At 49.5% G+C, this 12,500-nt stretch overlaps 1 protein-coding gene across 1 annotated transcript in view; it reads right to left on the bottom strand.

Annotated features, from left to right (window-relative positions):
• LOC308167415 (SH3 and cysteine-rich domain-containing protein 2-like) overlaps window positions 1-12,500 on the bottom strand; it is a gene marked incomplete at both ends in the record, with an annotated part of 40,904 nt that overhangs the window by 19,012 nt on the left and 9,392 nt on the right. The window contains 2 exons of the mRNA XM_080541834.1: window positions 903-997; window positions 1,721-2,090. Coding sequence (XP_080397960.1) covers window positions 903-997; window positions 1,721-2,090 — 465 coding nt within the window. The remainder of the gene's footprint in view (window positions 1-902; window positions 998-1,720; window positions 2,091-12,500) is intronic.

Raw genomic sequence — 12,500 nt, forward strand, 5'->3', positions numbered from 1 at the left:
CCATCCCGTGCAGTGATCCGCAATGCCCCGACCCTGGACACTTTTAAATCAGCCCTCAAAACCCACCTGCCTTTGGCCCCTAGTCTAGTTCTGTCACTCTCGTTGTCTTTGTTTCTTTACGTTGTTTTCCTGTTCTGTCTGTCCATGAATTCTGTTAAGCGTCCTTGGGTTTGAGAAAGACGCTATATAAATCTAAGCTATTATTATTATGCGTTGCAATGAGTCCCGTCCTCTGATGTCTACCTTCACCAGCCTCCTCACCACCTGACCTGGAGTCTGTTAAAGCCACCAGCCACGTTCTGCCTCATCAGAAACAACACATTCCTTATCATCAACTTAACCTCCAGAGAAGATCTCCTGCTTTTCCATTGGTTGATGCACCTTTGCATTATATCGAATTGACTTAGATTAGATTATCAGATTAGATCATTTATCAGCATAGAATTGGTGAAACAGCCCATGCTTACTTACACTAACACTACGCTCTTACTGTAAACCTGTGTAGGGTAGAGTGGATGAATGTACACCTCTCCATGCAATCAACTTGTCAGTCAATTGTTGGAATTTGTTTGTTTTTTGTACAGGGTCAGACATAATCCGCGCCTCTAGAGCAATCAGGGGTGAAGTGCCTTTTTTTAATGTTTCTTTTTTCTGAGTGGGGCAGTCCCACTCATATTTTTCATTTTATTGGACAGATGTAGTGAAGACAGACAAGAAAGTAAGGAGAGGAGAGGGCATGTCAGCAGGGCATGGGGCTGGATTCGAACCCCTGCCGACATGGGCATATGTGTGCACTGTAGACCGCGGTGCTAGACCACTGGACCACCCCAGGCCACTGAAGTGTGTTTTCTAAGGACACATGCAGCTCCCTCCTCCTGAGAACTGGGAGAGGGTTGACTCACCTTTCCGTTGCAGAGTTGCTGGGATAATTCAGAGGAGCACCAGAGGTGGGCGCCCAGTTTGCAGGCTTTACACCGCAGTCCCTGTTTGGAGTTCCCTGTGGAGACACAGATCTAGGTTACTACTGTCCCTGCTTGGAGGTCCCTGTGGAGACATAGATCTAGGTTACTACTATGCCCTCCCGTGAGCTGGGCTTAGAACGTGGTGAGACAGGTTAGTTTTACCCTACTGACGATGTGTTGTTGCAATAGTAATCCTGCTCTGCTCTCCCATGAATGGCGGCTCTTCCAGTGTTGCACTGATGTTAATTAAAGACTGTGCAAATGCTTGACTTGCGTGCCTGTACATTTAGTCAAGATTCACACGCACACAGATTACAGCACATCTTCAAAGACACCTCCACTCTGATCATAATGTGTTGCCACTGCATGTCATCGCAGGTCATTAGCTGGTGTTTAATGTGTGTTTAAGTGATTGCACAAAAGGTCAGGTTACGTTAGACTAAGTGTATAAGTGTAGACTGAGTCTCAGATCAGGAGTGTGACCATGGGGAGTCTCTTTGATGTGACCTACCCTGGGTCATGTGACCTACCCTGGGTCATGTGACCTACCCTGGATCATGTGACCTACCCTGGATCATGTGACCTATCCTGGGTCATGTGACCTACCCTGGATCATGTGACCTACCCTGGGTCATGTGACCTACCCTGGGTCATGTGACCTACCCTGGGTCATGTGACCTACCCTGGGTCATGTGACCTACCCTGGGTCATGTGACCTACCCTGGATCATGTGACCTACCCTGGGTCATGTGACCTACCCTGGATCATGTGCTTGCACAGCTGACAGCAGGTGAGCCGTCGGAAGACGTGCTCCTGGAAACAGTGCGTCTTCACCGTCCGTGCGTGGGCCTGGAGCTGGGCCTTGGAGGCCAGGGACAGTGAGGGGCTGACGGAGGGGGAGCGGGACGAGAGGGAAGGGTTGGGGCTGGGGGACGGGGACAGGGAGGGCGAGCGCTCGTAGCCCAGCGGCGTGTCCTGCAAGGGGGGCGGAGGCGGAGGCGGCGGAGGCTCAGTGATGAGGCCGGACGGGAGGCGGAACTCTCCGTTGTTCTGCCGCTGGAAGAAGTTGTCCACGCTCTTACTGCGCATGACGGACCTGAAGGACAGGGAGCGCTTCAGCCACTGCAGCTGGAAGAGGAGAGGACGGGACACAAGGTTAGCATGGTTAGCATGGAAGGACAAGGTTAGCATGGACAAACAAACACTTTTGTTTGCAGGTTTTATGCATTTCATAAGTAAATGGACTGCACTTATATAGCGTCTTTATCCAAAGCGCTTTACAACGGCCTCTCATTCACCCATTCACACACACAGTCACACACCAATGGTGGCAAGCTACCATGCAAGGCGCCGGCCCGCTCACTGGGAGCAATTTGGGGTTCAGTGTCTTGCCCAAGGACACTTCGACATGTGGCCAGCCGGAGCTCGAACGGCCGATCTGCCAACCTTGTGATCATTAGATGGCGGCTCTACCTCCTGCGCCACAACCGCCCCTAAGTGTTTGTTCAGCACTTCCTAAACAAGACCAACAAAAATGGGAGGCCATTTTAAAGATGGAACAAGGAAAGGAGAGAGAGAGCTACAGGTAGCCAACAAAACATCACAGGTGGTGTTGAAATAGTGGGGCAACTGTAGCAGCTAAAAAAAGAACTAAATAGAAAGTGGTTGAATAAAAAAATAAAAAAGTGGGTGAAGAACTTGAGTGATGCAACGGCAGCTATTATGTGGGAAAAAGCTGTTAGTGAAGAGGTGGTGGGGGGTGTGTGGGTGGGAGGAACAACGACATATGAATTTATGAATATAGATTCCCATTTGTTGTCACAAAAGACAAAATTGAAGCTATTTTTCTAAATGGATTTTTAGAGAATGAGGAACATTTGGCACTGGGGTGAATTGTAGTGCTTGTTGGAAAACAAGACAACGTCATGTTTTGTGAATTCTGTAACTAAACAACAAGATCCCTGCTCACAGCCTGTGTTTGACCTGAGGTCCCAAATAGTCCAGTCAGTCACGACGAACCCGAAACTATCACAGACAGAAAGAGCCGTCTGACTTTGACATCGTCAAAAAGGATGTTATCGTTTTAACCGCCGAAAAAGACCTTTCGATTTTGGTCTGGAGTCAGGAGGTTTTTACGAGGAGGAAATATCGTCTGTGTTTTAAATGTCCAATCCAGCAGTGATTAACAGACCTGGCAGTACCCTCTGATTGCCCTTGCCCTGTCAGACTTGGCTTTCTCTCCTCCTCCGTCTTCAGCTATTTCTTTTTTGCCCTCCCGGTTTGGATCACAAAATGTGCCGTCCCTAGCAAACTCCACAGCAACTCAATACCCCTTAAAATTCAGATTTGATTAGTTTTATTGACTGGTCTGCTCCTCCATACTTGATGCATTGATGCACAACAGACACCGTGTTTAATGTTTATCCTCCGCTAGCTCCTGCATGATCGGTTCTACTGGGCTCTGCCAACCCGCAGCACCACCCCCACGACAGTCGGATGCTGCTAATCACAAAAGATAATGGGGAGTTGGAGGCTAAGAGGCCCTATATATGGTAATAATAATAATAATAATATATGGTAATGATAACGGTTGTGGACTCATACATCAAAGGAACTGCCTCAAGAAGAAGGCCAGGGGAAGGGGAGAGAGAGCGTTCTAGAGTTAGTGCTTCTTACCAGGAAGGCCGTCTCTCATTAGCCTGCCTGGTCCTTGGCTGCCTTGGTGTTTTATGTGTCCCTGTGACTTTGTTTTGTCTGTGGTGTAATGTGTTGTCTGTTTTATGTCTGCAGCCTACTATGCTTGTGTCTGGGTTTGTTTGGTCTGCGTGTGGTAGGCTACTGTATAGACGTGTTGGATATGTTACAGTGTTTATTTTGTCTGCTATTGCTAAGCTAGTTATCGTCAGGATGCAACTGTAGATGCCTAGAGGCACTAAACGAAGCCTCTATTGCGGAAGGCTATGGTCTGTGTGTGTGTGTGTGCGTGTGTGTGTGTGTGTGTGTGTGTGTGTGCCTAGAGGCACTATACGAAGCCTCATGTATGTGGACATAAATAAAGCATTTAAAATGTGTGTGTGTGTGTGTGCCTAGAGGCACTATACGAAGCCTCTATTGCAGTAGGCTATAGGCTTCATTTGTAGGAGCTGGTCTGTGTGTCTGTGTGTGTGTGTGTGTGTGATGTGTGTGTGCGTGTGTGTGTTATTTTTGTTTGTGTGTGTGTGTATGTGTTATTTTTGTGTGTGTGTCTCCGTAGCCTCCACATCTTTCTCTCCGCACCTGCGAGAACCCTTCTGCAGACCGCGGAAGGTACGGTCATCAATAACGTTGAGTGGGTTCCTCTTTCCCTCCCTTAAGCCTTAAATTCACTGACGCCAATTAGCTTGAGTGATGTAAAGAGGTCTCTGTTGACCCATTAGCGAGCGCCTCTTGCGAGTGTTTTTCTTCAGGGAGCTGCATCCGTGCTAAAGCTTAATGGGCTTTTTCCGGCTTGACTGGTGGCCCATCCAAATAGCCTATTTGATTTTCCTTCGCACCACATTTTTTTATGGCCGTTTGACCTTGCTTAATATGTATTTCCAGAGTTGCAGTTCTGCCGTTCTGCGTTTTTCCGTGAGTGGGAATCTCAAATGCGTATCGTCAGAAGTCCAAGGTGTACTAACTGTCCACAAAGCTCTCACTTTTCTACTTGGAACACAGTGACTTAGATGGGAAACCGTGAAAAAGATAATATCATGTTCTGTAAGCCCATTTCAGTCCAGGGAGAGTAAATCCCGGGGTGTTTGATGAAATCCTTTGCAGGATCAAACGGGGTGTCCTTCCCAAAGACGGCTTGGCAGACAAACCCCCTCCACCCAGAGCCAGATATCCCTCATCCTCCATAGTATAATAATAATAATAATATATTATACAACGGATAGATCCGGTCCGTTGTCTCTATTGGTCAGTTTGCGTTCCAGCCGTGCGGATATCCACGATATACCACGGCTTTTCGTTCCATAACGCTTAAATATGTGCCATTTAGCTGACGCTTTTATCCAAAGAGACTTACATTGCAGTGAGTGCATACATTTCAGTATGTCCCAGGAAGGAATCGAACCCACAATCTAAGCGTTGTTAGCGCCATGCTCTACCAGCCGAGCCACAGAGGACCACATAGACAACCTGAAAGGGGGCAGCTGTGGCGCAGGAGGTAGAGCCGGCGTCTAATGATCGCAAGGTCGGCAGACCCGGCTGGCCACATGTCGAGGTGTCCTTGGGCAAGACACTGAACCCCAAATTGCTCCCAATGAGCGGGGCCGGTGCCTTGCACGGTAGCTTGTCCGCCATTGGTGTGTGAATGTGTGTGTGAATGGGTGAATGAGAGGCCGTTGTAAAGCACTTAATACATAAGGCGCTATATAAGTGCAGTCCATGAAAGAACCTGCGTGCTCAGCTATCCTGTGTGAGCCAACCTATACACAGCTATACACTCAGCTGACAGCCCCGTTAAGCACCTCCGTGTTTGAACACACACTCGCTTGTGAACTCCGTCGGGTTAATCACTCGGACAGTAGGTCGACATTATTCAGCAGTCTCTCTCTCTCTGCTTAATTCCGTGGGTCTTTCGGTTCGGGCGACAGTGCTGGGGCTGTCGTATGAATATGCAGAGAGGGGGGGGGGGAGGCTGTGGCTCCTCTCACGTCCTCCGAGGTGATGCCAGCTGTGAAAAGGGGGGGGCAGAGGGGGCAGGGGGGGCGGTGACAGCCAGGCCCCGGTCCCCACGGGCGCTTTCACACCTTGCGTTATTCCCTCAGTGAGACTGAAGGACCGTCTGACTCAGAACTGAAGGATTCGGTGGCTCACATCATCAGGGCCGAAGGGTGTGTGTGTGTGTGTGTGCGTGTGTGTGTGTGTGTGTGTGTGTGTGTGTGTGGGTGAAAGGGGGACTATGTGAGGAAGTGTGAGACTGTCATTGTAATTATAAAGAAATGTGTGTGCATGTGTGTGTGTGTATTTGTGTGTGAGGGTGTGTGAGGGTGTGTATGTGCGCGTGTGTGTGTGTGAGAGAAAAGAGAGAGAGAGAAATCGGACCTGTGTGCATTTACGTGTGTGTGTGTGTGTGTGTGTGTGTGTGTGTGTGTGAGTATGTGTGTAGTATGTGTGCACGTAACAGTAGAATTGTGAGCATGCTTGACTGTATAGTATGTGTATGTATGTACATAGGACACTGTGTTTAAGTGTGAGACTATGCCTGTGTTACTGAACCTGTCTGTGCCACAGAGTTTGTGTGTGGGTGTTGGTATGTTCATTCTGAGGGGAAGAGGGGGGGCGGGGGGGGGGGGGGGTGAGTGGGCGAATGACAGCTTCCCAAATAATGTGCTCATCTCTCCCTTGTTTCCGTGTCTCTTTCCGGCCAATGGAGGAGAGACACATTGGGACCCTCGGGGGGGACGCCGAGCCAGCCGTGTCGATCCCAGAAGCCCTCCTGTGCTCCGCTGTCTCCCCCTCAGGTGCTGTTCACTTTATTTATAGCCCTGAAAAAGCAGAGACCCGGTCGCTCTCTCTTTGAACAACTGTCTGCAATTAGCGGTGAAAAGGAGAAGGCAAGAAGGAGCCCAAGCGTCATCAGAGGAAGAGACAGAGAGAGACAGAGAGAGAGAGAGAGACAGAGAGAGAGAGAGAGAGAGAGAGAGAGAGACAGAGAGAAAGAGAGAGAGAGAGACAGAGAGACAGAGAGACAGAGAAAGAGAGAGAGAAAGACAGAGAGAGAGAGACAGAGAGAAAGAGCGAGAGAGAGACAGAGAGAGAGACAGAGAGAGACAGAGAGAGAGAGAGACAGAGAGAAAGAGAGAGAGAGAGACAGAGAGAGAGACAGAGAGAGAGAAAGAGAGAGACAGAGAGAGAGACAGAGAGAGAGAGAGAGACAGAGAGAGAGAGACAGAGAGAGACAGAGAGAGAGAGAGAGAGACAGAGAGAGACAGAGAGAGAGAGAGAGAGAGAGAGAGAGACAGAGAGAGAGAGACACACAGAGAGAGAGAGAGAGAGAGAGAGAGAGAGATAGGCGGACAGTGTGAGACTGAAAGAAAGCGGAGGGAGAGCGGGTTAGGAGAAGAGAGATACAGACACAGATAGCGGAACAGTATGAGAGTGCAACAGAGCAATAGAGAGAGAGAGAGAGAGAGAGAGAGAGATAAAGAGAGAGAGATTCACTGGAAATATCTCCCCCTTTTTCTCCCCTGTCGCCTTTGAAACCTGAACAATACACAAGGCCTTTTTTTTGTTAATGGCCCTCGCCTTTTCTCCCCCCTGCCCCCCCCCCCCCTCCCCCACACACCCCCTCCGCCCCGACAGCCCGACGGTACAGAGGCAGAGGAGAGACATCACCGCCTTGTTCTCCGTCTGTTTGAAGACGAGCGGCGGAGCGCGGAGAGATGTTGGGTGGAGGGGAGCTAAATATAGCCTGTTGTGGAGATGCGTGGATAAATTAATGATTAAGGTGGGGGGGGGGGAGCGGGGCGCAGGGTGGGAGGGGGGGGTTGGCGTACGCATCCTCGCTCTTCTGAACGGCGAGATATCGAGCGAAAAAGGCGACCCCCCCCGCCCGCCCGCCCGCCCGCCCGCCTGCCTGCCTGTACTCCCTCTCCTCTTTTCATCCCTCTTTCTTTCTCATCCCTTTGTTTTTCCTCCCTGCACCCGCCACTGCTCTCCCAGAAACACAGATGATGAAAAAAATAAAAATGATGGAGAAAACCAGAAGGAAAGTGTGGTAACCTTTAAACGTAATAAAGCCACATGACGCTTGATGTCCTTTCGGTTTGTACTTTAATAGAACGGGAGCATGGAGTCATACATACATGTCTGTGCGTCTTACACTGCGCACCTGTTATGCTAATCTGAATACCGGATACGGAAACACATCCTGTCTACATCTCTGTAGTCCTAGACATAATATAACTCCCCCTGGTGGGAAAACATAGATATTGCATCTCAATATACCTCCTAGGTATAATGCTCACATTATAACACCTCTCCCCCTTTAAATTTCAACATTCCCAAATGTCAATGCAATACAAACATAACAGTAGGGTCTTACCCTTGTACTTTTCTCTAAAAAAAATATATATATCAGAAAATGTCTTAGCAACAGCTTACCAAATAAGGCACTTGAAAAACATAACATTTTTAAACAGGTATACTTTCATAACTGTCCCATTAAACATTCATTCTGTCGGGAGGTTTGCGATCACGCTGTGACCTGCGCAATACTCCTGGTGACCTCGGACACACCACAGGTGACTGAGGTTTGGGTGGCTCTGGGGTTGAGAGCCTGAGAGGGGTCTGAGTGTCAGTGTGGGGAAGTCCCACTTCTCTTGGGGACACAGACACCTCTCCTAGTGAGTCTCTCTCTGGTACAGTCACTGGTGAACATACGTCTCCAATAGTCTGTCTCACATGGGTATCCACCGTGGTGCGATCTGTCTCTGAAACTGTGTCGTGACGCAGACGTACATGGTCCTGGTGTCTACGGAAAACACGTCCATCAGTCAGTTTAACAACATAGGAGACTGGGCCACTCTGTTTCAGAATAACGCCAGGCAGCCACGGTTGCTTGTTGATAGTACTGAAGTTTCTCACATAGACATTGTCCTCAGGTTCTAACTGTCTCTCTTTTGCATGCTGATCATGTTGCTCCTTCTGCTTCTCCTGCTTCCTCTGCACTTTCGCCTTCATGTCTGGGCGCAGCAAGTCCAATCTTGCCTTAGGCCTACGCCCCATCAGCATCTCTGCTGGCGTGCGCGCCGTTGTCGTTTGAGGCGTGAGGCGATAGGTAAACAGGAAACGTGAAAGTTTAGTGCTTAGAGAGTCTCCTGTCATCCTCTTTAACCCCTCTTTCACTGTCTGAACAGCCCGCTCAGCCAAACCATTTGAGGCTGGGTGGAACGGCGCCGTCCTAATGTGATTAATGCCATTCTGTTGCATGAATTCACTGAATAGCTCACTAGTGAACGTCGGGCCATTATCAGAGACCAGGGTGTCGGGCAACCCATGGACTGCAAACACTTGTCTGAGTTGGTCTATGGTTGTGGGAGCTGTGATATTACTCATGATATGGGCTTCTATCCATTTTGAGTGTGCGTCTACCATTATCAGAAACATCTGCCCCATAAAGGGTCCTGCGAAGTCCACATGCAGCCTAGACCAGGGGCGGTCTGGCCACTCCCATGGGTGCAACGGGGCTGGCGGTGGATTGTTCTGATTTGTCTGACACTGTGTGCATGATTTCACCTTGCTCTCCAGATCATCGTCCATTCTTGGCCACCAGACGTAAGATCTCGCAAGGCTTTTCATCCGGGACACTCCTGGATGAGTCTCATGTATCTCCTCCACAACTTGTGACCGGCCTGGGGGAGGTACGATGACCCTCGACCCCCAGAAGATGCAGCCGTCCTGCAGGCTCAGTTCTGTTTTGCGTTTAGCATAAGGCCTCAGTTCCTCTCCCTCCACGACACTGGGCCAACCTTGCAAAAGGAAGGTCTTGACTCGAGACAGGACCGGGTCCCTCTCTGTCCACTGTTTGATTTGTGTCGCTTTTATAGGTGTCTCTGCTAGCCTCTCCAATGAAAACACAGTCTCTGGAGGCACATATGTAGCAGAGGGTGTCTCTGGTAACGGCAGTCGACTCAGCGCGTCGGCATTTGCGTTATCCTTACCCGCTTTGAACTCTATAGTGTACTGGTAGGCTGACAGTGTGAGAGCCCAACGCTGTATCCTGGCTGAGGCCAGCGGTGGGATGCATTTTGTCTCACTGAACAGACTCATCAGAGGTTTATGGTCCGTTGTAATAGTGAATGCCCGTCCATACAGGTATTGATGGAAACGTTTCACAGCAAAAACAACAGCTAGACCTTCTTTATCTAACTGTGAATACCCTTTTTCCGCGGCTGTCAGGGTACGTGAAGCAAAAACAACAGGCTTCTCAGCCCCATCCTCCATTATGTGTGAGAGCACTGCTCCTACTCCATAAGGCGAGGCATCACACGAGACGATGATTTCTTTGTCTGGGTCATAGTGAACGAGCAGCTTTGCGGACTGGAGAAGCTCTTTCACTTCCTTAAAAGCTCTCTGCTGCTCTCCACTCCACTCCCACTTAGTGTCAATATGCAGTAGCTTGTACAGCGGGGCCAACACCTTTGAAAGGTCCGGCAGAAACTTGCCATAATAATTCACCATGCCCAAAAACGATCTCAGTTCATGGACACTCTTTGGGCTTGGGGCCTCTTTTATGGCTCTCACCTTGTCTTCCAAAGGGCTGAGCCCCTGTGCTGTGATCCTGTGTCCCAGGTAGGTCACGCTCGGTGCCAGGAACACACACTTGGCACGTTTCAAACGCAGTCCTGCGTTTGAGAGTCGTTTCAGCACCTGCTCTAGGTTAGCCAGATGCTCCGCCTCCGTGGCCCCCGTGATGAGGATATCATCGAGATATACCGCTACGTGCGGAATACCCTGTAACAATGTGTCCATTGTCCTTTGGAAAATGGCGGGGCTGGATGCCACCCCAAACACAAGGCGATTATATTTGAATAAGCCCTTGTGAGTGTTAATGGTGACATATTCTTTTGACTCTTCGTCCAGCTGCAGTTGCTGGTAAGCATGGCTCATGTCTAGCTTTGTGAAAAGCTTACCCCCTGACAAGGTTGCAAACAGGTCATCCACCCTTGGTAGTGGATACTCCTCCAGCCTAGCGACCTGATTTACCGTCACCTTGTAGTCTCCACATATCCTTGCTGTTTTGTCTTCTTTCAAGACTGGGACAATGGGAGCCGCCCACCTTGAAAACTGGACAGGTTCAATGATGCCTTGCTTCTGTAAACGTTCCAGCTCCTCCTCCACTTTGACCTTCATGGCATAGGGCACCGACCTTGGCTTGAAAAACCGTGGGGCGGCCTCAGGGTCAACATGGAGTTTCACGGTTACCCCCTTCAGTGTGCCCAGCTCGTCCCTGAAAACATCACTGTATCGATGCAGTATATCCGCTGTCGTGTCTGTCGTGTGCACATACTTAACGTCATGCCAGTTGAGTTTAATTTTCCTTAGCCAATCACGGCCCAAAAGACTTGGTCCCCTGCCCTTAGCTATCACCAGCCTGGCTTTTGCCTTCTGGTTCTCTGCTGAAATGTCCACATATAGCACTCCTATAAGCGGTATGGGCTGACCTGTATATGTCCTGAGTCTCAGCTTTGATGGGCTGATGGGCGGTAGGTTAGACCCCCATGTCTTCCTGTAGGTCTCCTCACTGATGACCGATGCAGTAGCCCCTGAGTCAATCTCAAACTTTACGTCCTGTCCCCTGACAGTGACAGTGGCATAATAGGGTTCAGGTGGCTCCTCATCTGTCTCCACTCCGAACATGTTGTATGCACACGCTGCCTCTTCGTCTGCTTCTTCCAGGTGGTGTGTGTCTGCCTGAGCCTGTCTAGGTTTCCCCTGCCAAGGCTTGCCCTTGCTCATTTTATTGTCTTTTGAACTCCTGCACTTCTTTGCTAGGTGTCCCTTTTTATTACAATTATGGCAAACAGTCTCTTTAAATCTGCAGTCATTTGCATAATGTGATCCTCCACACCTAAAACATTCCCCCCTTTTTGCAAAACTCTCATTTTTACCAGTCTCTTTATGGGTATGATCCCTCCTGACTTGGTGCACTGTCGCTGTCTGCGACAACCCACTCCCTCTCTGTATGTCTTTAGCATTGTTAGCAGCCATCTCCATACCTTGGGAAATCTCCAGGGCCTTTTTGAAAGTCAGTGGTGGGGCTTCCCCCAGCAGGCGGCGCTGTATGGGGTCATTACTAATGCCGCAAACTAACCTGTCACGGAGCATGTCATCCAACACTGCCCCAAATTCACAATGCTCCGACAGCTGACGTAGCTCGGCTACAAAATTGGCTACAGACTGACCTGTCTTCCTGAACAGACTGTGAAATTTAAAACGTTGAACTATCACAGAAGGTCGTGGATTGTGGTGGTTCCCCACGAGCTTGACTAGGTCCATGTATGGAATTTCCCCCGGTTTCTGTGGTGTGGCTAAATTCCTTATTAGCTTATAAGTCTTTGCCCCACACACACTCAGGAGAATGGAGCGCTTCCTAGCCTCCTCATTAATTCCATTTGCAGAGAAAAAGTGTCCCAGCCTTTCCTCATACTCTGTCCAGTCTTCGTTTGCCTCCACGAACTCACTGATAGTCCCGAACGTAGCCATCTGAACGCGAGGCTCCTCTTCCTCACTCAGCTCTTCCTCCGATGCTTCCCCGTCCACGAGCGAATCCTCTGCAGTACCACTGCCGGCGTTGCTCATCCGTTAGCTGTCCAGCTAGCTACCGTTAGCCTAGCTCACACTAACAAAAACAAAACCGGGACGACTCGTCGAAAATCCGGTTTATCCTCGTCGCCAAAAATATGTGGTAACCTTTAAACGTAATAAAGCCACATGACGCTTGATGTCCTTTCGGTTTGTACTTTAATAGAACGGGAGCATGGAGTCATACATACATGTCTGTGCGTC

This window comes from Nansenia antarctica, assembly GCF_963989245.1.
Source record: "Nansenia antarctica genome assembly, chromosome: 11".
Lineage (NCBI taxonomy): Eukaryota > Metazoa > Chordata > Actinopteri > Argentiniformes > Microstomatidae > Nansenia > Nansenia antarctica.